Genomic DNA, 27,605 nt, shown 5'->3' with positions numbered 1-27,605 from the left:
TATCTACACAGTCTTGTACTTGATTAATTGCCCATCAACAGCAGCAATATTTCAGGCAGGATATCTTGGAAGTGGACAGGGAAAAGACCATTCTTTCTATGGATTAAAATTAACTTTTTGGCTGGTTATGTTCTTTAAAGTCAAATCTTATTTTTCAACTGGCACATATTGCTTTGAAGAAATCACCATGAAATTGATAGTTGTGGCCTTTCCAAAAACAAACAGAAAATCTGGATTCTCAGTCTTTTCCTTTCAATATTCAAGCAGTTAGTTTCCACCAACCTGGATCTACATGTCTTACCAGCCTTTGCCATCAAGAGATCTTCTCTCATTGGAAGTCCCAGGGGTGCTTGATTCTATAGTTCCATCAACTTTGAAAACCCCATGCTTGTCTCAGGCAATGTGGAGCCACAAATACTACATAAGCTTTTTCCATCTGTGTCTTGTGCAGTATCTTTGGGAGTATCCACACTAGTGGAAACGCTTACAAGCAAATCTTTGACCAATTCACCATCAACATGTTTTTCCGCATGTTAGCCTCCATCTATTGAATATTTTTTTTTTTAAATTTGGAACTGTCTTTTAATGCAAACAAATCTATATGAAATGGCCCTTATAAACTCTTCAAGTGATTGAATGCGTCTACATTTAAGGACCTCTCTCCTGGATGGATCAAATTGCAGTTCAAATAATCAACACAAATGTTAAGTGAGCCCTTCATCAGCTATACAGCCAATATTGATTTCAGTTTTGCTTTCGCCCAACAGAAAGGCTTGCTCGATTCCGCAGTCAGAGCTATAGATTGAAAATCTCCCTGATTGTATGCTTGGACAGTTACATCATCCATTTCAATCTTGAATGTGTTTGTGCCTTACTATGCTCACAAAGTTGTATAGTGCCAAACATTTTAGTTTCAGGTAGTTTATATTCCGAGTCCTGTCTTTCTGGGTCCACAATAGTTGAACTGAGTAGCTCCCACAATGAGCACCCCATCTGCTCATACTCGTATCCATTGTTACTTGTATGAAATGCCTTGTTTTGAAAGGTATTCCCTTGGTTATATTGCTGTCCATGAGCAAGCAACATAAATCTTTCCTAAATCTTTGGCAACTTGCACTTCAGTTTCCTCAATCCATGAGCAGTTTGTGTAATCCTCTCGTATGACACTAGCCCCAAGGCACTAATTAGATAGTTGATATTAGTATCTCTAATATGTTTGCTAACACCATCAGATCCTCCACTTCCAAATCACTAGATGTGTCTGCTTCCCACCTGAGAATATGAACACTGTGCTTTGGTGTAATGCAACTGGATGCAATCGGAAGTCAGTTTACAATGGCATAGCTTGCTAACACAATGTCCTCCATTGTGTTTATCTATCAGAGCTACAAAAGGAAAGCCCTAGAAATCTGAAACATGAGGATACTAAAAGGATCTGAAGGATGTGCCTTTTCCAGAGGACCTTTAGGATGCACCAAAATAGTGAAGGTGGATGATAGGGAAGAGTGGACTCCGTGTGTGTCTGAAGTCTCACAAATACTCCAAACAGTTTAGAAATATAGAGCCTTGATCTTTGGCAAATAGGGAAAAGAAGAATAACAAAGGAAAGTCTGAATGAACACCCATGTGGAGCTAGAGGAAAACATGGAGAGCAAAGAATAAAGGGCTCCAAGGCAGATGACCTAAGTAACATCTGGGTGAATTGTAGAGGTTACCTTCTTGAGGGTGAGAGAAGGCACTGAGGTATGGTGTTGTATAAAGGTGTGCATGTACAATGGGAAAGAGCACTGGACTATATGTGGAGCGCTAGTGAATGGAATAGCAGAGAACCTCTACCATTACAGAGCAGGAGGAAAAAAAACCCTACAAGGTTGAGGAGAATCTGGAAATTCAGTTATTTGAAATTAACTAATATTCCCAGCCTTTGCAAAGTTCTAAAGGGCCAGTTTCAGCTTTGTTTTTGTTTTTTGAAAGAAAAAAAACAAACCCTTGCCTTTATACCAAATTTACTTACCACAAGTCTTGAAGCTGTTTCAAAGTGCTCCAGAGATGTTTACTATTGCAATTTGAATCTTACATCATATGCCACCCCCAAGTCTGACGTGTTCTATAGAATCAGCATTATATCCATCTGGGTTGCAAACTGCAGAACTGTGGGAACTAGTGCACCTTTGTTCATAAAATGGTTGCTGTGAACTTAAAATCAGCTCTTGTTAGATGGCTACTAACAACAGATACGGTAGAGAGTTTCAGCCATAGTCTTCAAAACAACGGAATCTCAACAATAAACAAGGTTTACTCCCAAAAATGAGCTCACAAAACATCAAACAGTAAAAGTAATTACATTCATACTACTATTTAAAACATAATTCAGAATCTTGTGCTGTAGCATCAAGCCAATGTGCAAATCTGTCAAATTATGAAGCCCTTCCTGATGCTGGACTGCAACTTTCCATTAAATCTAACTGGCTTAGATAACAATTAAGTATTCTGGGCATTGCTATCCAACATTCATCTTCAACATCTGGATTTACTTATTTGTTTTAAATAATGCCTTCTTTATATTAACGTTCATAGAAATATCTTCTTTTTAAAAATCCAGAGCTCCAGCAGTCTTGTTTACCATCCTTAATGGTTGTATGTTCCAAGAGGCCTATGTATATTTGGCATCTGTATCACTTTGCATAATTCCATAATCTGGCTTTTCAATTTTGGTCTCAAAAGTACTCACACAAAGAACTTTTTTTAAAAAATCTTTGGAACTTTTCTGCAATAATATGTAGAAATCTTAGTAATGAAGACCCCTCCATAACAGCAACTTTGTTGTGGCCATTGTAATTCCCATCACCTGTTGCATCTCCAAACTATATCCAGCCAAATGACATTTCACAGAGCAACCCAAAACCCGTGGCTTTATTTTTCTTCGACATTTGCCACCAAGGCCTCCACCGCTTTCCAGTCAAGTTTGCTAAGAATGCTGCTGGTGCTCTCTGACACACTGTCAAAGTTATTAAAGCTTGTTATGGAGGAAGCATCTTCTTGAAGAAAAGATTCCTATGAAGAAAGAGAAGCATAAATGGAAAGAGGTGGGAAGGTATCATGCAATATCTTGCAATGGAAGGAGAAAAGGTTTGCCTTTACCTATCTCCATGTTCTTACTGTTCTTCTGGGTCCCTTTCAGGTTTTAACTGCATGTATTTTTAAAATTCTGACCTTGATCAATATTTGATCTGCTCAATAAGGCTCTTTAACTAAAGAAAGGTCTCCTTTGATGTACAAATTCAGAGTCTTCAACTCAACCTTTCATTATCCCTAAGAATAACTATTTTTACCAAAGGGAAGGAACTGGCCGTGATATTTCAATTTTCTGCAGCAGACAGAGTTAAGTTGTTCCTCCCATCCATTCCTGTAGCCAAAGACATGCGTTCTTATACAATCTTATTCAATATAAATAGAAAAGCATAATTGTGCTAATAACTTTACTGCTAACAGTTGGAATGATTTCCCTGCTTGTAAAGCTATAAATGCTGTAAATAAATAAATAATAAAGCTAGATATTGTGAGGCTTCAGTTGCTCCTCCAGGCCAGTTTGATAGGACAAGATACGCACATGCCCATGGAGGAGCCATTGTTAAAATCAAGAGGATTGCAGCTGAAATCCCAGGGAAAGAGGCTACACCAAAGGTCTGGAATGCCCTCCAGGAAACAGAGCAATTTAAGGCATAAGACATTCAGATTTATCAAAAATAAGTGAAAACTATCCATTTATTGTGGGAAAGTCACATCTTGTAACTAATATTACATTGTGCAAATGTAGAAAGCAACAGGAAGATATAAACAGGCCTGCATTTATGATATTCAGAGTTGATTCTGACAACCAGCTTTTCTCAGAATATTCTACCATTAGCAGTTGCCCTACAGTTGGCTGGAGTGATTCAGTGCATGGAGCCACCATTGTCACTCATACCAGTAGCAAAGAATAAATATACCATCAATCAGAATAGGGAGAAACACCTTGCTAATCAAAATATTATCTTATTTGTTAAAAATAACACACACAATTGACCGTTCATCACTTTGATGGGCTCCACTTTGTCACATTGTGTCTACATATTAAGATGGCTAATAAGATCCTTTGAAATGCTCATCACAGCTTGCATAATGCATGTTGAACTTAAGAGATAACAGTCCCAAAAGTGCTGAATGTGTCACTGCAATCTACATTTCCTGCTCTTACCTTATTGGCCTTAGAATTGCCATACAGTATCTGCTGGATGTCCCCAGGGACACTCCACACACTCAGGGCATCGTCTTCACTCTCATCATTGGCCTGAAGTTCTGGGTCATTGTTTGGGAACCTTCTCTGATTCACTAATCGGCTTATCCGATCAGAAGCTGCAAGGGAATGGATGGTTTTAAGATAGTAATTTGTATTTTTCTCCTGCAGTTTATGTATATAAGAGTGTTATAGGCCTTGCTCTCCCACTATTTATTATTATCATTATTATCATTATTATTATTATTATTATTATCATTATTATTATTATTATTATTATTATTATTATTATTATTATTATTATCATTATTATTATTATTATATTTGGCACACAACAAGATTAGTACACAGCAAACAAGATCACTATGCTGGCTGTTGTATTGGGCACTTTCCAAGTATCTAGGACTATGTGATGAATTGGTGAATAATGCGTGCAGATCCAAGTAGGGTGGCCTTTTGCAGCTGACAGATGGTAATTTTGTCAGACTATTGTTTTTAGGTGCTGGCCAAGGTTTTTAGGCACTGCACCTAGTGTGCTGATCACCACTAACCCTAACCCTAACCCAAGCCAAAGACACCCTCACCTATTACGGCATTTAACATATATCAATAAAGTTGTGTACTGCAGTCTCTGCTAGTTATTCCACCATGTCTTCTGGATTTCTTTTATCTTATGATGAGACAAAACAAGCTTTCATCTCAAATGTTTCAATTTCCAAGTCAAATCAGTGTTTGCAGAAAAAATGAAAGCATCCAGAAGAGAAGCTAAAATGACAAGCAGCAAATAATATTGAATGTACAAACCTTCACTTCTTAAGTCAAAGCTGCTATTTGACCACTTCCTCTGGCTTCTACTGCTTCTCCACCGCATCTGCCCTTGATAGTCTTCCGATGGGATTTTTCTGTAAGGAGCTTGACGTATTTGACCTTAAATGGGTAAGACAACAAAACAAACCATTTTACATAACAGAAAAGGAATAAAATAAAACATCACTTTACATCAGTCATTCTCGCAATCTTGACGACTTCTAGCATTAGGGCACTGAGTAACCCTGACACAACATTTTTCAAAACACCAAAATACCCCAAAGGCTCTCTAGCTGCATTCTAGTCTTCCTCTTATCTCTTTGATTACTCAAAGCATTCTACCTGCTCCTCAGATGGAAAGGGCCTCAGGGTGACTTACTATCAATCATAAAAGGGGAGAGGAAAAAGATGTGTCAGGTCTGGATGAGAAGCCGTTCCTGCCCTCAGGTTAACAATCCATACATTATTATTGCTGAATTAAGAATCAAAGCAGATATTTTCATTCTTACCTCTTCTCTGAATTACATCAGATGATACACCAAAAGATCTTGTCTTTTGGAAATCAGCTTTGGCAGCAGCCTTGTTTCTTGCAGCTTGGCGAGATCCACGGAAACTACTAAGAAGCACACATCCGATTTCAATCACAGCAATAACAATTCCAGAAATATACACAGAGAAATTAGAATAACTTCCCAAAATGCTGCAGATGCACACTGTGGCTACAGATGCCCACTGTAGCATTAATCTTTGCAACATTACAGAACCATCTTTAATGTTGCAGACTTCACAATGTATCCCCTGACTGCTTTTGCTACATCTTGCCTAGCTATGAATGCCAACATGTTTCTTTTTTGTCAGTGTCTAAAGAGAATGAGCTTTTTATTGGTTTTTATGTGGTTTTCAATTAATTTTAATAGTTTTAACTTTACAAATTGTTTTTAACTTTGATATTAATATTGCATTGTTCTTTTGGTCGTTTTTATTCTGTATTGATTTTAATAAATGGAAAAGTGTCTTGAGTCTCATTATAGGGAAAAGGGTGGGATATAAGTTAATAATAATAATAATAATAATAATAATAATAATAATAATAATACCCTTTAAATGAATGGTATTATGTAATCTTATACTGAACTATCTACACATGAGGTATATGCGTTACCAATGATCCTTTGAACTAATAATAATAGAATCAGTACAGATGACTCCATAATATCTATGTAACAAAGTCTGAAGGCTAAACTATGTTATATTTAAAGTTCTCTATCACACACTTGTGTTTAAGCACAGTATCTCTCATCTGTGTTGCAGTCCCTATCTCTTTAAAAATATGCTCATACACATGTATACACTTATATGAGCACATATTTAACAATGAAGTGCTTAAAATAAGCAGCTTGAAGGATGCAGCCATTAGGCACAATGCGTTTACTACGGCTGATGTGGTACAGTTTCAGCTGATTTTGGACCATACTTAAAATTCACATTTTCACTGCCTTTAGAAGACCATGAAGTAGCAATCAACTCTTCCAAGGCATATTCCCTTATTTTCTATGCTGGGAATTATTTAAGAATTATGTCAACTTGTGCTTGGTTCCCTTAATCACGCATGCCTTTAAGGTTTATATTTGCTAGACTATTCACACTGATTCATAGTATAGTATAAGAAACAACAGTTAATTTTCTCCTGCTATACACTTATAAACATTTGTTTGAAAACATTTCCTAGAACTCAGTGAGGCTCCTGAGCAGACATGCACTGGACCACAATATCAAATTTTAGTAAATTTGAACCTGATTCGCTAACATTACTGAGAACATCAAAAAGATGGGCTATTTTAAAATACATCACCTTCTTGAAGAAGCTGTCCATGGCCTCTTGAAATCAGAAGCTGATCCTTGTTTATAGCCATGTGAAGGAAGTTGCATTGTGTCTGTCAACAACTCATCCATCAGGGAGAGGGCTTCAGAAACTCTAAGATTATGATGCTCAGAAAACAAGGCTCTTCATTGAAGGAAACAAAAGGTTTCTTAGATTGTATTTTATCAAATAATAGCAGAAATCTGTTTCTTTACTGGTATCTTCACTAATTTAGTCAACCTGCAACCCAAGCTTATATTTATTGGGAACAATAACTATTTACAACACGGAAATGCTTAAGTGTGGCATATTTTTTCATCTCTTGAAAAGGCTTGGGAGACTCTGCACATAGTCTTGAGATGGCTATTTATAAAATCATTTGGAGCCCAACAACTCCATTCATAATTTTATATTTGTTTGACTTTAACTTTTTGAATGTAATAAACAGTTTTCAATGATTTTCGAATATTTCAAAATGTTGTTTTAATGCCTTATAGTCTTCCAATTTAAATTATTCAAGCAATTGAGCTACACAGATATCTAGTGATGTGGGGTGGGATGGATGGAATTTGAATAAATACTAATGTTTATTTGGCATTTAAGTGAAGTCTCAATGCTGTAGCACTTGTGTGTCTGAGCTTGCTCAGGATTTTCCTCTTCAGTGTTTTGTGTCCTAAAACTATTTTTCAGCAGATAATCAGAAGTTCTACAGCAAGCCTTAGATAAAATGCATCTATCCTGAAGATATATTTTAATTGATTATTAAAATTTTGAGTTCAGGAAATTAGTGCTAAAATCAAGAACATTAATACAGAGAACACTCGAAAGCGAAAGGACTAGAATGGCTCTAAAAGCAACTTACTTATCTCTTTTATCTTTCTTTTTTTGATGTAACTTGATGTCTCGTGATGAAAATCTGGGTGACTACAAAAGAAATTCAAACAGATTAAAATCATCTTCCCTTTTATCTTCCAATCACTTTTCGTATACATTCATTATACTTTCTCAGGGATATTTATTTTTCAGACTGTGCCCAAACTGGCAAGTTGCTGCCAATGAAACATACAAGCACAACTACTAAAAGGTTTAAGCAACTGCTCTTAAAACAACTGAGCTGTGGTTTGGTATGACAATACTCTTTTCGCTATGCTCCCAAGCACTGTGATACCCCTGAAGTTGCATTTATCGTGCTGAAAATGGCACATGGCAACTCAATTTGAAAGTTTGTTCTTCTCCAAGGAGAGGAACCATTTATGTATGGATTAACTCTTCTGGAATCAGGGAGCTTCCTTTTGGAAAACTTTAAACTAGCTTATCTTTCAGATCATTTTCAAACAAACACAGAGAAAGAGAAATTGTACTTACCATGAAGGTTCATTCTGGGATGGCAGGAGGAACAATCCACTACAACTGGGTTTCACCCTTGCGCTCCAACCGGAATGGCAGGATCTAAGGTTCTTTTTCAGTTGAGCATTAAGACCCTGCCCCCTTTTCCAACAGTTTTTTCAATCCTGCCTAACCAACCGGTCATGTTTACCCTTCTCTGACAAACTTGAAATGTTCTTCTCCATTCTATAGGCATCGCCTCAGAGCTCCAGTTTTCTAAATACCTACTGTTTCCAGAATGACCATTGAAGCTTTTCAGGAGAAACATAATTGCTACTGCAATGTTCTTCTCTACTCTGGAACCATTGCCTCTCAGCTCCAGTTTTCAAAATCAAGTTGCAGCTTACCAGGAGACATGTCATTGCCTGTATTTCTAATTTTGTCCTTGTTATTTATCCTTACTAACACATTTCCTTTTAAATATGTCAGAGACAGGTAAACATGACCGCTTGATTAGGAAAGACTGAAAAAACTGTTGGAGAAGGGGGTGGGTTCTTAATGGCTCAACTGAAAATGAACCTTGGATCCTGCCATTCTGGTTGGAGCATGAGGTGAAACCTAGTTGTATTGGATTGCTCCTCCTGGCTATCCTCAGAATGAAAACTAAAGGTTCCAGAAAATAATAGAAATTGGAGGAGATGTGATATGAACGTTTCCATAGACAAAAATGAACCTTCATGGTGAGCCTGAATGTAACTTTCTCTGTCAGGTGATAAGGAATCATTCATCAAATGAATCAAAGCAGTGGTATTACCTCCCAATACTGGAGAAGACTGATGGGATAAAATAAGGCTATTGCTCTAAAAATCCCATTTAGGAAATCACTAGTGGAAAAAGCTGACCCTGAGGCTGAGCTTGTGGAGTGGCCTGTTAACATGAAGAGGTTTAGGGACACTAGGCTTCTGTATGCAGTAAAATGCATGCCTTCAACCATCTACATGGGGAAGATAGCAACACTTTGGTTCCCTAAGAGGTAAGAAAAAGACACAAATAGGACCTGAGTTGGGTTTTGTTCTCTTGGTATACACTTTAAAATTTTACAGACATTCTGTTTGTGCCACTACTTCTCAAGATAACGAGATGGGTGATGGTAAAAGCAAAAAGGAGCTTTTAGCTGAGAGTTGTGGAAGGCAAAGCTGACCTTGGGCATAAAGCATAATCAGAGGGTGATCGAGTACTTGTCAAATTGCAAAGGGTGGCATTGACAGAAAGAGCACCCAGTTCCTACAGTCTTTAGGGCATCCAAGACTACAGTGTACATGACTGATATTAATGCATTTAAAAAAAAACAACCCTGATTCTACATTTTGTAACAGTTCATTGCAAATAGTCTTACCAGTTGTTTTCCTAAAGGAAAAGGACTATGTTCTTTTGCCCTTTGTTCAGTGAGTGTTTGTAGATATTCATCTAGTCTTGCCTTTCGCTTTTTTTTCATCCAGGCTTGTAACTCTTTTTTTTCCTTTTCTATTTTACTGGACTGCTTACTCATTGCACTTGAGAATCTGGAAAAAAAATAAATGATAGAGACGCTAATAACTTTTTTTTACAACATTGTCATTAATACTCAGGTTGGGAGGAAAATGTGGAAAAATAACATAGGGATAAACATGTAACTGTTTTGCTCTGAAATCATGAGGGAAATTTTGGAAAATACATTCTAATATAGAAAATGAAAAACATCCATAAGCTTACCACATCAGGATAAAGACAATGATATAAAAAGGAAGAAATCAGAATCACAACAACAGCAGTGTTTAAAATTTCAGGGCAAAGCTAACTCTTTCACTTTAATCACACATCAGATACAACAGATATTCTCTCCATGCATATCTCTGTCTTGTTGGGTTTTTTTTTTGTTTTTTGGGGGTTTTTTGCATTGCACTTCTGGTGAGAAAGAATTGGGTTGCCTGCAAGGACATTGCCAAGGAGACACCTAGAATCATAGAATCATAGAATAGTAGAGTTGGAAGAGACCTCATGGGCCATCCAGTCCAACCCCCCGCCAAGAAGCAGAAAATCGCATTCAAAGCACCTCCGATAGATGGCCATCCAGCCTCTGTTTAAAAGCCTCCAAAGAAGGAGCTTCCACCACAGACTGGGGGGGAGAGTTCCACTGGATGTTTAATATTTTACCATCCTGTAGGAGGCAATTTGAATCTGGGGAGCAGGGTGAGTTCCCATCTGTCAGCTCCAGCTTTCCATGTGGGGACATGAGAGAAGCATATGATAATTGTGTGGAAAGACTAGAATCACTCTAGACCATGGGTATCAGGCAGAAGGCAGCACTCCACCGAAATGCTCAGCCTAGCTCTAGGGGTTTCCAAGTGTAAAACAGCCCTTACATTTGAGTTCATTCTAATTTGTTTAAAAACATTCCAACAAAGACATCTGTTTTTTGCATGATGCTTTTTATACAAAAAGCCATAAGCCTCATGTAAAAAAGATACATTTCTATGTAAAACCCATTTCAGAATGTAGGAAAGTGTACTGAGATTATTCTTTTTCTTTTGTAGTTGTGAGAAAAATAAGGGAATTATTTGTCCTCCTATGCAAGTATTATCTTATACGTGGGATGAGCATCCTAATGCAGAGCCATCGGTTGTTGTGCACAAATGAAGCTAGTTCGGTGCTTCATTCTTTCTATGAATATAACATTACCTGGAAATTTTCTGGGCCTGTGTTTCTGTGAGACCGAGTTCTGAAGCAGAAATGCCCTCTTCCACTATAAGATCAGTAATGATGTCAGAAATACCACTCAAACCAGTGATCTGCAGGTGATCTTCTGAAATACTGCAGAAAAAAAATCTATTTCTTCAAAGTGAAGAGTAAACTTCTCATTTATAGCAGCTAGGCACTAGTCCAGCATTTACACAACCTCAGCTGATTCTGATCACAAGGAGAAATAGAGCTAAGTGTCACTCAACATGCTAATAGCACCCCGACAATCCCAAAACTTCTAATGATCTCATCTAGAAGCTTCACATAGATGTCAAAAAGCATGGAAGATAGAATGGGAGCAGATGGCTTCCCAAATCTCTGGGTCACATGCCATAGTTAGGAGTGGAATCAGTTAATCACGGTCTGTCCTTTTCCCATAGTAGAGGTACTCCAAGACAATACTTTATCAAAAGCTACTGAGATATCTAAAAGGAGAAGTAAGTTTTTGTACTACACCAGTGAAAATAACGGGACTTAGTCATTATTCATTGGGGATTCCTGGTACTGTATAGGATATTTAACTGTACCTATATTCAAGTGTCTTTCTTGTTCACATAATCAACATGCAACAAATGAAAACTAATTTCAAGAAACCTCACCCAATGGCGCTATGGACACTTTCCCAAACTCTAAACACTTCAGGTGTTGAGTTCTCAGTTGATGTGATCAACTTTTTTTGAGAAGTGCACAGGCAAATTTATCACAGGATGTGACTGAAGGTTACATTCATATTCTCTCTGGGCCTGATCCAAACATGCTCTCCATCGCTTAGAAGAGCTCTGCTGGGCAGCATTTTGGGGACGCAATAGCAGAGGCAGAATATTACTTTTTTGCCAACTTCACTTTGGCATACTAGGCAAAACAAAGAGATGTGTGTCCACTTTCTCAAGCTAGCACTAGCTCAGTATTATTTTAGTTATATATCTTCTCACACATACCTTTCATCCAGCCCTTCGGGAGAAAAATTAATATCTACAAAAGAAAGGTAGATCATTAAATACTCCCTAGAAAAGCCATGTGAAAAATACAGCTAGCCATCTCTACAGGCTACTGGTATCCATTACAACTTTCAAAGGAGTCATGAGTACTTAGTACTTCCATATTAAACAACACTATATTATTCAAGACAATTGTCTTACTAAATATAACAGTGACCATAATTTCTCCATTTAGTAGCAGTCAACAAAGTTTAAAAGGTTGCAGCTTGTCTTTTGTTCCAAGAGCAAAAGGAGGAAGAATTTGTCACTCTAGAATATTGCATGAAATCTGAGACAGGTAGGGTAGGGACAATACATTATAGCTGTATTGCACTATGTGATGGTACTACTGACTTCCTTCAATGTTTCCATGAAATCATATAGACAGCAGTGCCACATGCATAATGCTGACATACACTTCTGAGGTTCAGATCTGTTAACTAGGTCTTTTGCTTCCTAGACAACACATTCCTAGTCACCAAAGTAAAAACAAAACAAAAAACAACAAACCGGTAGGTTTGGTACCAGAAGATGACTTTTTGACCCTGAGAAGATTAGCAGTTGACACTGAAGGAGAAACAGAGGGTGTTTCTAAAGAAAGGTAACTATTTTGAGAAGATTTGGTTTCTAAGCCTTCTTCTTCTTCTTCTTCCTCTAAATCTTCTATAATCACACGGGTTGAATAGTACTCTGTTTTAACAAAAAAAAATGAAACAAATTAGTATAAATTAGCTTAAAAGAACTGCAATGTTCAAACTCTTCTGGAAGGATTTATACTCTCTGTGTTAAACTCAAGGCCTGCAGGCCGAATTCAGCCCGCCTCCAGATGTTGGGCTACATCTCCTGTATTTCTCATCATTAGACATGATTAGAGTTGATGGTGGTTGTGATACAGTAACATCTGGAAAGCTACAGTTCATTCTGTTTTGTCTGGATAGTGGGGTTGAATGTAAATACAGGGCTTCTGGGAATGACGTCTGACTTTAAAATGTCCTTTAACCTTTCCCCAACCTCAGAGGCACGAGTACTCTTGGGTTGCAATTATCATTATCTCCAGTCTACACGGCACATAATCAAAAGTGATGGGAGCTGCTGTTCAATAACATCTGGGAACCCAAACTGGGTAAAAGTTGAAGGCAACTGTGAGGATGATGAAAATTAGATTGATGCCCCTGCTGTAAAGGACGATGTTCACAGCTTAAAGATACTTGGTAAAACATTTAAGTAGCTTCTCTGGGTCACAGGATCTTATACAGTGGATATCACAGCTGTGACTCTTTATGGATGGGAACAGCCTGGCCATATTTAACCACATTTTTGTAACCTCCCATCTAGACTCTTAACAATGTATTTATACACCAGACTGCCATCCAGGAAATCTCTCCTTTTCTCTCCATCTCACTATCTTTGGAAAGAGGGAGGAACAAACTCTCATTCTCAAACCAAGCTCATTCCTATAATTTCACACCAGTGATAATTAGACAGGTTAAACTAAGAATTTAAGAAGTCTCACCATCTTTCGTAACCTTTACATCTGGTGCAAAAAATGAAATGCTATTATTTCTTGGATCAGCCACCAAACCTTCAACTGCTTCCACTGCCTGAAAAAGATATCATAAATTTTAACATGGATCAATGGCAATTATACAATGTACAATTAATCTGCAAAGTGGGTGTCTTTTAGAGGATTATTTTTTTGCAAAGGTTTTTACTTTAATGAACACATTCAATCCCAAAGGGAAAGTGTATTTGCCACTAATACTGCCACTTTCCAGATACTGACTCAAGCTTTGGCCTGGAAATGATGCACAACTGCAGGTCCAGTATGAAGAAGATTTGACTGATAACTTAGGTGAGTTGAAGCAACTCCCTTGCTTCTCTGCAGAAGCTAATTGTCTAATGCTTTTGGACTGTGCCTTCTCATCAGTAGGACCTGCATCTTTGTTGCCCAATGCAGCAGTGGAGCATATGCAGTTGATGAGGCTCAATCCTGACTTTCCTTAGAGAAGTGTCGGAGACAGGCAGAACTCTGCCCGTAACGTGGCACTTCTGGTCATTTTGCTAGGGACTGTTCTAAAAAAACAGCAATGCCCTTCACTGCCAAAAAACAGATCAGATCACCCCAGGTCTAAAATGTGCTCTTTGGCCTAATATGGCAAAGTCTTGCTAAGTTTTGGACAACAGACTAACTTTGTTGTGATCCCCTGTGGGTAGATGCTGCCTTCTGAGACACCAAAGCAAGCCACACTAGATAGGAGCTTTGATAAGACTCAGGTGCATCCAATAACTTAATAAATGTTGACTTTTCAAAAAAAAAAAAAAAAGAACCACATCCCCATGCATTTTTGGAAGGAACTGTTAGGGTATAATGAAGACCAACACTGAGGATTTGTGTGTTAAAGAAAAACCCAAACTGCTGATCATAACATGGAGGAGTTAATCTAGGTCAGCAGTTAGGCAATTAAATTTGAACCACATCCTGCTTTTGGTTTCAGTTCTCTTGGAAGAAGAAGCAGAAGAAGCTATGCTCTTTGTGTTTTGCAATGCTTTTTGCATCTTGAAATGCTTACATTGCTTTCCCAGGTTTTTATCTAATTATGTGTTGTTGTAAATGTGGTTTTAATATGTTTTATAGATTTGCTTTTATATTGTTGCGCCTTTTACAGTGTTTGTAACTACCTGGGCTTGGCCCCGTGTAAACCGCCCCAAGTCCCTTTGGGGAGATGGAGACGGAGAATAAAATAAAGTTGTTATTGTTGTTATTATTATTATTATTATTACAAGGACTATGTAAGTTTGTTTCACTGTAAGATTTATATTTTGATGCAACATTGCAAATTTATGTTTAACTCTGCTATAAAGAGTAAAGTTTTTTTTTCCTTTTGCAACTGTGCAAAGTTATTGTGTCTTTGTTGGACTAGACTGAATTCCACTTGAAGTGCAACAAGAACCTCATTATGTGGAGACTACTGGTGATCGTCTATTACATTCTGGACCAATGATCCAAATAACTGCACTCTGAACCCATGTAATTTCTTTTGTAAAATTAGAGAAAATGCTTCAGGAAAGAAAGTACACGAAGCTTATAAATACCAGTTTAGTGTTTCTAAATTCTTTCTCCATTCTTTCAGCCACATTCTGTAAAGACTCTAGCTGTCTATCCATATTCTGGAGTTTGGCAGAAATGTGTTCTCTACTAATTTTTCTGGGTGACAATCTTCTGGAGGAAGTAGCACTGAAATTCTCATGCAGAAGGTTCGTGGTTAGAGGATCATTAGTCACTTCTCTCTCTTTAGTCTCTGGTACTTGCATTGATTCAGTGTGAAGAGTATCTCCTTTAAGTGACAGAGAGGGAGAGAGAAAGGTAAAAAGAGAGAGCACACACGGAGAGGGATTTACTGGTGACACCTTTAGAGATTTGGGATTAACATTATTAAACAGGTTGAGTATCCTTTATTCCTTTATTGCTACAAAATCCCAAATTATCCACATAGGTGGCTGAGACACCTTTGTTTTCTGATAGTTCAATCTACACAAACTTAGTTTTATACATTAAGTTATTAAAATGTTATAAAACTACATTCAAGTGAGGTTTGTAAGATGTAGTGTTGTGCTTTTGTATGGAATTGCTGTTCATTTTGTGTAGTTTCTTTCATGTCCTCTCATTTTCATATTTGGTTCCCATTAATGAAAATGGACCGCCTATACAACACAAATTTTCATCTGGCTAACGAAAAACATGAAAATTTTTGTGCCATTGGCGGCAATGGGGGGGGGGGGGCTTCCAAGGCTCACCCCCCCCCTCGGTTTTTGGGCTAAAGGGGTGAAAATAGCCACACATGGAGGGCATTTCAACCTCTTTTAGCCCACCAACTTTTAAAATGTTTGGGTCTTCCCCAGAGTACTATTATTATTATTATTATTATTATTATTATTATTATTATTAACACCTATTGGTACACATCAGCTGTCATGGGGAAGCAGCCCTCCCCCAGACTCAGCTTAGAATCCCAGAGTAGCTATCATTAATATATATATTAATATTATTATTAACACCTACTGGTATACATCAGCTGTAATGGGAAAACAGCCCTCTGTCAGTACCTGTTTATTGTTACGAGGCCGAAATGAAAGGAAAACGAAAGCAAGCACGATGACTCTCATTTTCATCTCGCCTCTCATTTCCTATGAAAATGTCATTCGTTTTGTGTAGATGTATTGTTTCAAAACAAAACAATAGCACGAAGGAAAAATTTTTGCACACATCTCCAATAAGACGTATATAAATAGTAAATTACCTGTTTAGATATCTTATTATGTATAGGCGAGTATTCCAAAATCCAAAAAACTATGAGAAATATGGAACACTTCCTGAGCATTTCAGATAAGGGATACTTAGTTGTATTTAAGTACAGATTCCCTTAGTTGTTTCATATGAAAATAAAGCAACATAAAACAAAAAAAGATAGAGTTGTATGGTAAGAACAGAAAAATACTGGAAGGGACACACATTTCTCATACAGCGCCTCAGTTACTGCTATTAAAAAGAAAAAGCTTTTACAAAATTCAAGATAAAAACAAAAGTCACTCACCTTCTTTTTCAAATTCTTTAGGTGGAATTATATTAGTGACAGATGCTGCCATGTGGTGTAGTTTAGCAAAAGTTGGGAATTCAGCTTTCACAGCTTGACTGGCAATGGGTTTTGGAGTAGACTCAGATATATCTGGCAAATCTTTCATAAGATCACCATCTTCTATATCAATCACATTGATATACTTCCGTCCAGCCTAAACCATATTGAAAACAACTATTATGGTGTTATGGTTATAAAATATTATTACATTATTAAATATGTCTACAAAGAAGATACAGAACTGACTTTCAGAAGGTAATATAAATAAAGGTAGACAGGCATACATTCTAGCCCGCGCTCAGTACTAACCAAATCAGATGTAATATTGGATGAGAATGGTAAAGGCTGCTCTGTTGCTTCAGTAGGAAATGTGAGATTTAAGTATAGATCTGGTGGCAAAGAAGGTAATATATCTGCAAAAAGAAAAAGAAATTGTTAAAGTCAACACAGGCAGTAAAAACTTTAGAAAATTAGAAAACATATTTGAAAACCATAATGACAGATTGGTAAGAAAGCAGAATGTTAAATAAAAGGACAAGAATTTCTATGATCTGAACAGAATAATTTTTCCACTCCAATGGGTGGTCTGGGCCCTTATCTATCTCATCTGCAAAGGAATGATCCAGCATGCATTAAATTCACCACAGCCCAGGCAAGGTAAGACATGAGATTTAGAATCTTAAGAATCTCTAGCTTCACTGTCAAAATAGAGAAAGGTAGCAATTCAAGTCCCCCTTTTTTCCTATACAAATCAGTCATCAGAAGATATACAGTTCCCTGTATGTCCCCTGTATCTCAACCTCCAGATGTCATCCCATAATTCCAGGCATAAAGGGCTGAGAATTCAGACTTGCCATGAACACCAGACTGAGAAGAAAGACATTCATCCTCCCACCTAGAAGCTCCCTTCTTAGCTTTTGCTGGGACAGCATCTCCTCCACAAGAGAATGCTTTAGAGCCAGATGGACCTGGATGCTGGTAACAAAGCAGCAGAGGATTCTGAAGGGAGAGAAGGGGCCATCTCTGCCAAATCCACAAAGTCAGACACAGTTGCAGAGACTTGAGTAACAGGCCTTGGTATATTTTCATACAAAAGTGAGTTCAACATTGCAGCCTTGTTTTGATAGGTTTGAAGAAGAAAAGCTCAATAATGAACAAGGGGTCCACCCTGTGTGTTTCCCTAGGGCACAAAAGACACTTGGAGTCACCATCCCTCTATGGTAGTGGTTCTCAACTTGTGGGTGCCCAGGTGTTTTGACCTACAATTCCCAGAAATCTCAGCCAGTTTATCAACTGTTAGGATTTCTGGGAGCTGAAGGCCAAAACATCTGGGGATCCACTGCTCTAAGGGATTTTGCTATCACATAGCACAAATTTCTTAAATGACAAGAATCCTGAAGGGTGAAGCAAAGCCTACACTGCTCACAATACCCCAGTCCAGTTGTAAGAAATTTATAAAAACAAGTCAAGTCAACTTAACACAACAGAAAAGGGAAATCCAAAAAGCAAAGTCAAGAGAAGTCCAAGTCAAAAATCTGTGAGAAAACCCAAAAGCTTTGCAGCGACAAATAAAAAGGAACTGAGGATTTAGCCAGGAAGCATGGTGAACAGTCAGTGAGTGGGTCTCCTGCTAAAACCTTTTGCATTAGCTCTAGAACACTGGTTCTCCACCTGTGGGTCCCCAGATGTATTGACCTTCAACTCCCAGAATCCTAACAGCTGGTAAACTGGCTGGGATTTTTGGAAGTTGAAGGCCAAAACATCTGGAGACCCACAGGTTGAGAACCACTGCTCTAGAAGGTTCTGAATGATGCAGTACACAAGTGCAGTTAACCTAACAGTGAGATTCAAAGAGACCAGGAAGAAGGGATTAGTTTTCTAAACAAAGAAATAGATTTTTAAAAATGAGTCATTTGTAGTGAGATTGACAAGGATGCGCACCTTTTGCAGATGAAGGAACCTGATCCTTTCTAGGTTCAAAACCAACTTCTTCCGAAATAATTGGCTTTTCTTCACATGGTTGTAGACCTAGATTGATTTTAAAAATAATAAAATCAAGATGGATCAGAAGAGGGGCAAAGTGATCCTGTTATATATTAGTTATAGGAAAGAAGACTAACATCAAATTAATACAATTAACACAGAATTATTGTAAACACACCTGTTACAGATGTAGAAACAGAAGCAAAGGTGATTGGTTGATTTTTACCAGATTCATCAATTATTTCTTTCAAATCAGTTTGTGTATTTTGATGTGATTTAAGAACTGGATTGGTAAGAAAAATAAAAATTGAATCAATGTATATTCTGCATGAAATCAAGACAATCTTTTCTTCTATTGTAGAATTATTATTACTCTTAAATTATCTTGATTGTCACTACTAGAACATTTATGTTATAGCAAGGGTTCAGAGAATTGGTTAGTTGATACAGACATATCATTCTGTTCTTGGAAAGTAACTACAGTAAGTTACTTATTCTGCAGGAATGAATTTCATTTTAAAAGCCTGGAAAAATAGCAATATTAAATGCAATTATTTTACCAGTATCTGTATTTGTACTATTCTCTTGAAGATCTGTGGCCTTTTTTCCTACAGAAGCCATGTAATGCAGTCCTGCTGAAGAAATAGCCATCTTTGGGTCTAAAAGAGAGGATGTAATATCCACATCAAAAGAAAGAAAACAACCTCAGCAACTGTGGCTAAGTGTTACATCTTCTGTTAATTGCATATAAAATGGAAGAAGTATAATTCAAATGTATTTTAAAGAAACATAAAGAAAATTGGACTGCTTCCTCTCACTGGAAGACTTTAAGATGCAATGAAAGATGATGCCAAGAATTCTATAGCTATCTACAGCAGCAAAATAAAAAGAAACACCAGAGAAATAAATAAAAAAGCATTTGGAAACAGACAGAAAAAGGAGGAGACCCAAAGGGTTACAGGAGGATTTTTTGTAGCCCTCCCAGGACCATTTTTATTGCCATCTGAAGATCTTCCATGTTTTGTTGTTTGTTTCCAAATGCTTTCAAAATGCCACATTTTTGGCCCCCTTGAACCATTTTAGACTCAGAACTGAGTCTACTGAAAGTAGACTGAAAGTGAATGCCAATTACTTCTTGTTTGAAAAGAGGCCTAAAATGAGTCTAAAATGGCAAAGGGTTCCCTACAATGTAGCAAAAATGCCCCCACAGTTGGCCAGAGGCATTTGGGTGCCAAATTTGGGGGGTGGGGGGTTGCTGTGAAGTTGTTCACCAAGGGGTGCAGCTCCTTAAGCCCCCAGCAATCCATAGGTAAAGATAAAGGTTTTCTCCTGACTAGTCATGTCCAACTCTGGGGGTTGGTGCTCATTTCCATTTCAAAGCCGAAGAGTCGGCATTGTCTATATGTCCTCCAAGGTCATTGTGGCTAGCATGACTGCATGGAGTGCTGTTACCTTCCCACTGGAGCAGTACCTATTGATCTACTCACATTTGCACCTTTTTGAATTGCTAGGTTGGGAGAAGCTGGGGCTAACAGCAGGAGCTCACCCTGCTCCCTGAATTAGAACCAATGACCGTTCGGTCAGCAAGTTCAGCAGCTTAGGCATTTAATCCGCTGTGCCACCAGGGGCACCGACAGCTATCCATACCTGCTTTAAAAAATCAGTTCCTAACCTCCCATGTCTTGACTACCTTCAAAATGATAGGGATTGTGCCAGGCTGCTTAATATTTGTTGTTATTCTCTAAGTCATTCTTATAATACATTGGGATGTAACCACAAGCATCAGTAACTTGGATTTGGACCATTTGAGTTCCATGGACCAGTTAGACTTTAAATACTATATACTATTGCATTAAATATTGCAAAGGACTGGACAGATCCTAAACTAGCCTGTGATTTTCCAATGCAGTTTTCCTGGAAATACTCACTTAATAAAATGTCTCCATCCCCGAGATCATAGCTGAATTCTGCTCGTTTATCCTAAAATTTAAAAAAGTATGGTTGAACATGATTCACCTACTGTTAGCACACTTAAAAATATTACTAATATATTTCCATATGCACAGATACCATAAATTAGTGTGCTACTTCTTTCAGTAATATATGTTTGGTTAGAAGGTAAATTCTGATAAAACATATTGTTGAATTTAATGTTTATGTGTTTCTGAAAATTTTTAAATGCAATTTCCTGTATTTCCTAAATAGTCTCAAAGTTCAATAAGGACAATTCCTCAGGCATTGCAGAGTTAATTAATATAATTGTAATAATGTCAAGTGGCAAGATTCGCATTTTGATATGTCACTGCATGTCTTCTTTTTGACTTTTGTCTTGCTGACTTCAACAACAGAATATTTATGTATTTAAAACACTAGGAATACTACTTACATCTTTAAAATGCTACTCAGAAAACACTTGAAGAGAAAGGAAGACCAATATCTGTTGCATTTTGAACAAGAAATGATACAGGCCAGCATGCTGCTTATTTCAAAAAACTTAAGTAAGTGCATCAGGATTATTTTCGGACTGAGTACACAGGTGTTAGCCTGTCTTTATGAATTCTATCTCTCCTGTCCCTTGGATATATTTCACTTGAACAGTTCAACTGGCTGTGAAAACAGCTGTTTTGAAGTACATTACAAAAAAATCCCTATTATAGAGGAAAAGAAACCTCTGGTATACCCAGACAGAGATCAGAGGTTACAAAAGGGATTCTCTTACGATTATCAGATATTTCCTTTTGTTATTTTTTTACTGGATACATGAGGAATTCTTTGTTCTTCTGTTAGCTGTTGTTTGCAGGAGCCAGCTGAGTCCCAATCCAGAACTTAGGCCCCACTGAACTGCATTATATGGCAGCATAGACTCATATAATGATGAATGTGAATGTATATTATTGTTCTTTTAAATTGTTTATTTTATGTTTTATACTTCTTATTTGGATTGTCGTTTACATGATTTTAATATGTTTCAGGCCGCTTTGGGTCCCGTAAGGGAGAAAAGCGGGATATAAAGATTTATTATTATTATTATTATTATTATTATTATACAGTTCAATGCAATTAAGCTGCATTATGAAACTGCAATATATGGCAGTGTAGATGGAAATACACAGACAGCTTCGGATGTTTGTAAGTCAGGGACTGCCTGTAGTAGGAGGTATGCCACTGAAGGCATCATGGCCACTAACATTATCATCCAGTTTGCATATGGCTCATCGCTTGCGATCCCAGCTCATTCTAAGAATTACAAATCCTGGGCTAAATTGGATAGTGGAAAGGAATATGTGAGATGCCAGTAGTATAAGTGTTCTTAATTTCTGAAGTGTACTTTTAATTTTAAAAGAAAATAAGAAATTAATATTTCCATATCACCATACCTTTGTTTGCTCTGTAGTATCAGCTAAACCAGTAGAATCATCTTGTTGAAAGGTTACAGATTTTTTCTCCCTTTCTTCTTTCTCCTTGATCTGTTTCTTCACAAGCCTCTTCTGCCTACCATTGTTAAATTTATAATATTTACAGACAGCTTTTTTCTCTAGTCTGGAACTCAGTGCAATTTACAAAAGCTAACACAGATAAGGATAAAAATAATGTACATCATACAAAGCTTGAAACTATTAAGCTTCAGGTTGAATAGACCTTATCTGAAATGCTTCGGAACAAAAAATGTTGCATATTTTGAATTGTTCTAGATTTTGGATACTTGCATATATATATATAATGAGATACCTTAGAGATGGGACCTAAGTTTAAACACAAAATTAATTTCTGTTTCATATATAAACACATAGCCTGAATGTAATTTATACACAATGTTTTTAATAATTTTGTGCATGATTTTTTTCAACACTGAACTACCACAGAACAAATTTTCACTATCTCAGCCTATGACATGGATAATTTTGTCCAGATAAAAGATACTCAACCTGTACCAACAAAATTAAAAATAACTAATTTTTTAAAAAAACATAACAGTTAAAACATAACTATGAAAGAGAAGACACTTGAATATCAATAGCATAGTATATGAAAGGCTCTTTCCTCCTGAGTCTCAGTTCTCAAAGACCACTCTTAACTTTATCTGGAAGGAAGTTGCAAAGCCTGGAAGCAGCTACAGAAAAGGCCTTTTCCTATGTTCAAAACATAAGTGAATTTGAGAACGAAGGAAAGAAAGAAGGTCCTTCCCAAATCTTAAGACATATTGGGCTCATAATAGGAAGACATGGTAATTCTGATATGATGGATGACAGAATATATTCAATTATAATTTTAACCAAATTCTAATACAGTATATCTCTGTGTTATTAAAGTTGACCCTTCACATTTGCAGGTTGATTTCTGCATGTTTGATTAGTAGATTTGATGAAAATGTTCTCTTTAGGAATCTCTAGGTCCTTCAAGGTGACTACAGTCAACTTTTACTGGTTGACAACAGAATTTTGATAGAGAATCTAGTGTTTTTTAAATTCATGTTTTTCCACTTTTGTGAAGCCCCTGCATTTCTAACCCCCAAGAGAAAATTGGAGGGCTGACTGCAGTATCATAGTATAAAGTCCATCATCTTAACAGGCTAAATCCAATCTCATGGCGAACAGCTACCCAGTAGGCATCTCCTCTGTTGGAACACCTCACTAACAATGTGTTCATCATTGCTGGGAACGAGGAATGAAAAAATACTTGAAAAATGATTGAATTTTTGTTGTCAAAAATCTTGATGCAGAATACCAGACTGATGAACACATCACAACTTACTCAGCACAACATTGTGCTGAAAAACAACTATAGTATTTGGGGACTTATTATGTGCAAAATTTTCATGCCGTTAAATTGCACATAAAACAATTATTTTCCCCTCCAAAAATTGTAAATCAGCTGTGATGAAGTTGCTTAAAATACTTCTTGTTGCAGTTAAACAGCTGTTTCAAGAGATCATTCGAAGTTTTGGAGTGTGGTATCACCCATATGCAGATGATGGCCCAATTCTACTATTCCTTTCCACCTAAAGCCAAGGAATCTGTCCTGACTTTAAATCAGTGTCTGTTATCAGTAATGGACTGGATGAGGGCAAAGAAATTGAAACTTAATTCAGGCAAGACAGAGGTGCTCCTGGTTAGTTGGAAGATACATCCGGGAAGAGGGATTGAGCCTGTGCTGGACAGGGTCACACACTCCCTGAAGACATAGATCTGCGGTTTGGGGGGGGGGGGTCCTCCTGGACTTGGCACTGAACCTGGAGGCCCAGGTGTAAACGGTGGTGGGAGGGCCTTTGCACAATTAAAACTTGTGTGCCAACTGTGCCCATTCCTTGAGAAGCCAGATCTGGCCACGGTGGTACATGCCTTTGTTACATCCCATCTGGATTACTGTAACACACTCTACGTGGGGCTGCCTCTGAAGAATGCTCAGAAACTTCCGCTGGTCCAAAAAGCTGTAGCCAAGTTGCTAACTGGAGGTGGCTGCAGAGAGTGGACAACCCCCATTTCAGCAACCACACTGGCTGTTTTCTTCTATTTCATTGTTTGTTGCTTGAGTTCCAGATAACTGAGAATCTACTGGGCTGAGAATGTCTTGATAAAGTTCAGATTGCTGGTATGTATGATCAAATGATGGTAGAGGATCCCTGTTTATTCTTACCTTTTTTTACTCTTCTTCTCTTGTCTTGCTTTATTTGCTGGAATGTCAGCCTTCAGTAACTGAATCTTTTCAGGATGGTCTTTACCCTTAATGTGAAAGATAGGGTCATCTTGGTGACTTTGCTCAAATGCAACGAGATTTTGAAGGGGGATGAGTTTCGGTGTTGGATACTGTTTGGGAAAGAAAACAGAACATGTTTATGTAAAGAATGCATTTTTTTTGAAATTAAACAGTGACAGAATACATCATGTGACTCTTATTTGAAGATATTCAAATTCCATTAATGTAAATGGAAAAATTTTTCACAAAACAGTAATTCTTAGAAATGTACACTTACATCTCATGCGCATGTTTTAGAATGATTGATAAACCACCCCAGTAAAAATCTTATGCACCTTTATTATATCCATTACCTTCAGGAGTGGAGGAAAATTAGCATGAAGCAATGGTAATCCTGTCTGCCAAACAGGATCTCTGGAATCTATGTCCTTTTCTGTAATTTTAACAGGTATTGAAGTTTTAGGATAATTAGATTGTGTGCAGGACTTCAGATATAGCAAGGGAATTTGCGCAGAATTTTCATAAATGGTATGAAAGGGAATTTCATTGTCAGCCATTGGTTTCTCTGCTTTTAGTCGTACATGGAAGTACTGTGAATGTGATGTATTTTCCTTTCTTTCATCTTGATCCCAATGACTGTGTCTAGAAGTGTCTTTACTCATTGGTTCTCCCCAATTCTTCTTCTGTTCCTGTGCTTGCCTTATACCTTCCAGATCATAATTGTTTAAGTTTAGGTGTGCTGTTAAGCCATTCTTGTGTTCCTGTGCCAGTAACTCCTGAGGATTTTTCACAAAATGAGGTGGTGGATCCCTGAGTTGGCTTTGTTGTAGCCATGGGCCAATGAATACTTCAGGAGGTTTTATTGAGCAAGAGTTGAATGGCTGAAATTCATAGTTTGGTTTAAGTTTAAGCAAAGGAAACCCATCTGTACTATTTATAGGTTTTGCCATTGGGATAAGCTGAGGCTTCTTCTCAGTACTTAGTGAAACAGAAAGAAGAGGTAAGGGTTGAGCTGGAATCTGAGGAAGCCAGCTCTGAAATGGCGGGATTAGCCTTCTCCCACTGGACTGACTCTCCGGTAAGTGTGAAGAATCACTGATGTGTAGAGAACTCTAAACAAGAAAAGAAGACATTTATTTATGAACAGAAATCATTGAACGACTTAATATGTTAGCCACATTTTGAAGACAATATATAATTTAAAACTTTTTGATTCCAAAACAAAGACTTACTAGAATAGTTCCATTACGGTTTTGATTAGATAAATCAGTTTGCCCCTGAAGACCTGTGTTTTCTACATTAACATTCCGACTGTTTTCTTGAGTTGGCATTTCTGTTTTTGGAAATCCATCTGCTGGGTGTTTATGGACAGAACTTTCTATATCAGTCTCTCCAGCATTCAAAGCCTGGTTTCTTCCCAGCTGAAAAGGCTGTGTCTGATGCATCTGCTGTGATAGATTTGGCAAGCTGGCGAAGGATGACCCCACTACTTGCATGAGGCTCATAAAATTGATTTGTTGCAACTAGGAACATGAACAGAAAGAACAGAAATTAGAATTTGCTAAATGTAAAATTCCACGTATACAGTTTGTAATCCTATGACTATCCTATTAAAAAAGCATCAGAAATATTACTCTGCATCAGTAATTATATTATTCTTACTCTAATTATCAAATACCTTTTTTCAAATGGTACAAAACTGTCAAATTAAGAGTAAAACCAGCTGCTGAGTATGACCAAGGATTCTGAGCATGACCAGAATGATAGAATCTTAGAGCGAATGGTCAAATAATTTTGCAGCAGTTGAAACATTTCCTGATTCAGTGGACCTTGTGATGACTAAAATAATGTGAAAGGCTCCCTAGATATTCTAACAACTTGACTGGACTGATTTCACTACCCATTGTAAGAATTTGGTTGCCCTCTTATCAGCCAGATCAGATGAGACTCTCCTTGCTGATCTAACTGTAATATTCTGTGTCCATGTTTGTACATGTTGTTAATCTAATGAATGTAATTGCCTGAGCTCTCATCAGAAGTCAGAATAAGTAAACTGAGGCTCTCATCCTTTTCACATATCATGAGATGATACCACTAACAGGAAAATACAATAATGCTTGTAGCAAGAAAAAGACGGCAATACAGGTGGGTTGATTTTATTAAGGAGGTCATGTTGCGCTGAGTTTGCAAGTCCTGAGCAAAGAGGTCTCAGAGGGTCATCATAAGCCAGTTCAGAGGGTCATCATAAGCCAAATTTGACTTAATCAGTGTCTAAACAAAAATGTTTAGGCAAAACAGGTGGCTAAAATAAAAACTGTATTAATTATTGCGGAACAATTAATCCTGAAACTACAGAAAAACAGGATCTATTGGAGCAATCTGATATATACTGATATATAACCTTTTAATTTCTCTTTACAATATCTGTGGTTCTTGCTTTCATTTTTCTACTTTTCAAATAACAAACACTAATATACCTGTATTAAGGTATCACAAATGCAGAAGTTTGCTCCTTGGTCTTCAGCACAACAATACTCAACCATTTTGTTTCTACAACCCTAAGATTTTAAAACATTTGTAACTATGCCAGATAGTTCATTGTTTTTGCAATGTAAAACGCTTCATTCATAAATTAGTATACCGTGTAAGATTAAATTATCTGGTATAAGTAGTTTGTTATGAAGGCAAGTCTAAAGAGCAAATATAAATACATTTTATTTTTTCACCAAGAGACAATTATTTTTATGTAGGATAATAACTACAACAAAAACATTTCTCCTCATTGTTTCAACATTTCAAGAAATTTTACATCTCTAATGAGGATAGGCAGTATGCAAACGACTATTCTGTATCTGCCCTGTAACTATATGTAAGCTACTCTGAGGATTGTGGTGTAAGTATAATGAATAAATGAATGAATAAAGCAGTTAGCAAGAGATTCTCTTTACTACATGTGGTCCAGAAATCCCAATTCCAGCTAATTATTCCATTAGACTCTTCAGCCCTTTTACTTGTATTTTATATTTTCAGAATGAGGTATTTTCACCTGAACCAGTTTAAACATTTCATCTTGGAGCATTTGCCGGACAGCCTCTGAAGTGCTCAGCGGCTGTACTGTTGATTCTCTTGCAGGAGCAGCTTCTTTTTTCTCTTGGCCAACAGGTTCATTTGAAAGAATACTTGATACAGCAGTAAAGGAAGGCTCGTCATCAGAAAGAGTGGTCTCTGTACTGCAGAGACAAAATGGAAAACAGTTTTGTGATTGTGTC

The 27,605-nt window shown here is 37.3% G+C and overlaps 1 protein-coding gene across 8 annotated transcripts in view; it reads right to left on the bottom strand.

The window, feature by feature from the left end:
• Positions 1-2,276: 2,276 nt before the first annotated feature.
• The window catches only part of cplane1 (ciliogenesis and planar polarity effector complex subunit 1), a 75,351-nt gene continuing 50,022 nt past the window's right edge, over positions 2,277-27,605 (bottom strand). For 5 of the 8 annotated variants that reach the window (XM_062972479.1, XM_062972477.1, XM_062972478.1 and 2 more), the window contains 23 exons: positions 27,383-27,566; positions 25,569-25,859; positions 24,690-25,448; positions 24,277-24,446; positions 22,020-22,134; positions 20,571-20,622; positions 19,203-19,301; positions 18,821-18,925; positions 18,601-18,687; positions 16,969-17,072; positions 16,618-16,813; positions 15,119-15,360; positions 13,539-13,626; positions 12,536-12,715; positions 11,987-12,020; positions 10,989-11,120; positions 9,667-9,832; positions 7,807-7,868; positions 6,936-7,088; positions 5,593-5,699; positions 5,081-5,203; positions 4,238-4,395; positions 2,277-3,054 (listed from right to left, as the gene is read on the bottom strand). In XM_062972479.1, the coding sequence (XP_062828549.1) occupies positions 2,914-3,054; positions 4,238-4,395; positions 5,081-5,203; positions 5,593-5,699; positions 6,936-7,088; positions 7,807-7,868; positions 9,667-9,832; positions 10,989-11,120; positions 11,987-12,020; positions 12,536-12,715; positions 13,539-13,626; positions 15,119-15,360; positions 16,618-16,813; positions 16,969-17,072; positions 18,601-18,687; positions 18,821-18,925; positions 19,203-19,301; positions 20,571-20,622; positions 22,020-22,134; positions 24,277-24,446; positions 24,690-25,448; positions 25,569-25,859; positions 27,383-27,566 (3,748 nt within the window). In that variant the 3' untranslated portion in view covers positions 2,277-2,913. The remainder of the gene's footprint in view (positions 3,055-4,237; positions 4,396-5,080; positions 5,204-5,592; positions 5,700-6,935; positions 7,089-7,806; positions 7,869-9,666; positions 9,833-10,988; positions 11,121-11,986; positions 12,021-12,535; positions 12,716-13,538; positions 13,627-15,118; positions 15,361-16,617; positions 16,814-16,968; positions 17,073-18,600; positions 18,688-18,820; positions 18,926-19,202; positions 19,302-20,570; positions 20,623-22,019; positions 22,135-24,276; positions 24,447-24,689; positions 25,449-25,568; positions 25,860-27,382; positions 27,567-27,605) is intronic. The other 3 variants (XM_062972480.1, XM_062972481.1, XM_062972482.1) reach the window with 3 other exon arrangements.

The sequence above is a fragment of the Anolis carolinensis genome, chromosome 2, assembly GCF_035594765.1.
Source record: "Anolis carolinensis isolate JA03-04 chromosome 2, rAnoCar3.1.pri, whole genome shotgun sequence".
Lineage (NCBI taxonomy): Eukaryota > Metazoa > Chordata > Lepidosauria > Squamata > Dactyloidae > Anolis > Anolis carolinensis.
The sequence above is the reverse complement of the archived record's forward strand: the minus strand, read 5'-3'. Positions and strand labels throughout refer to the sequence as shown.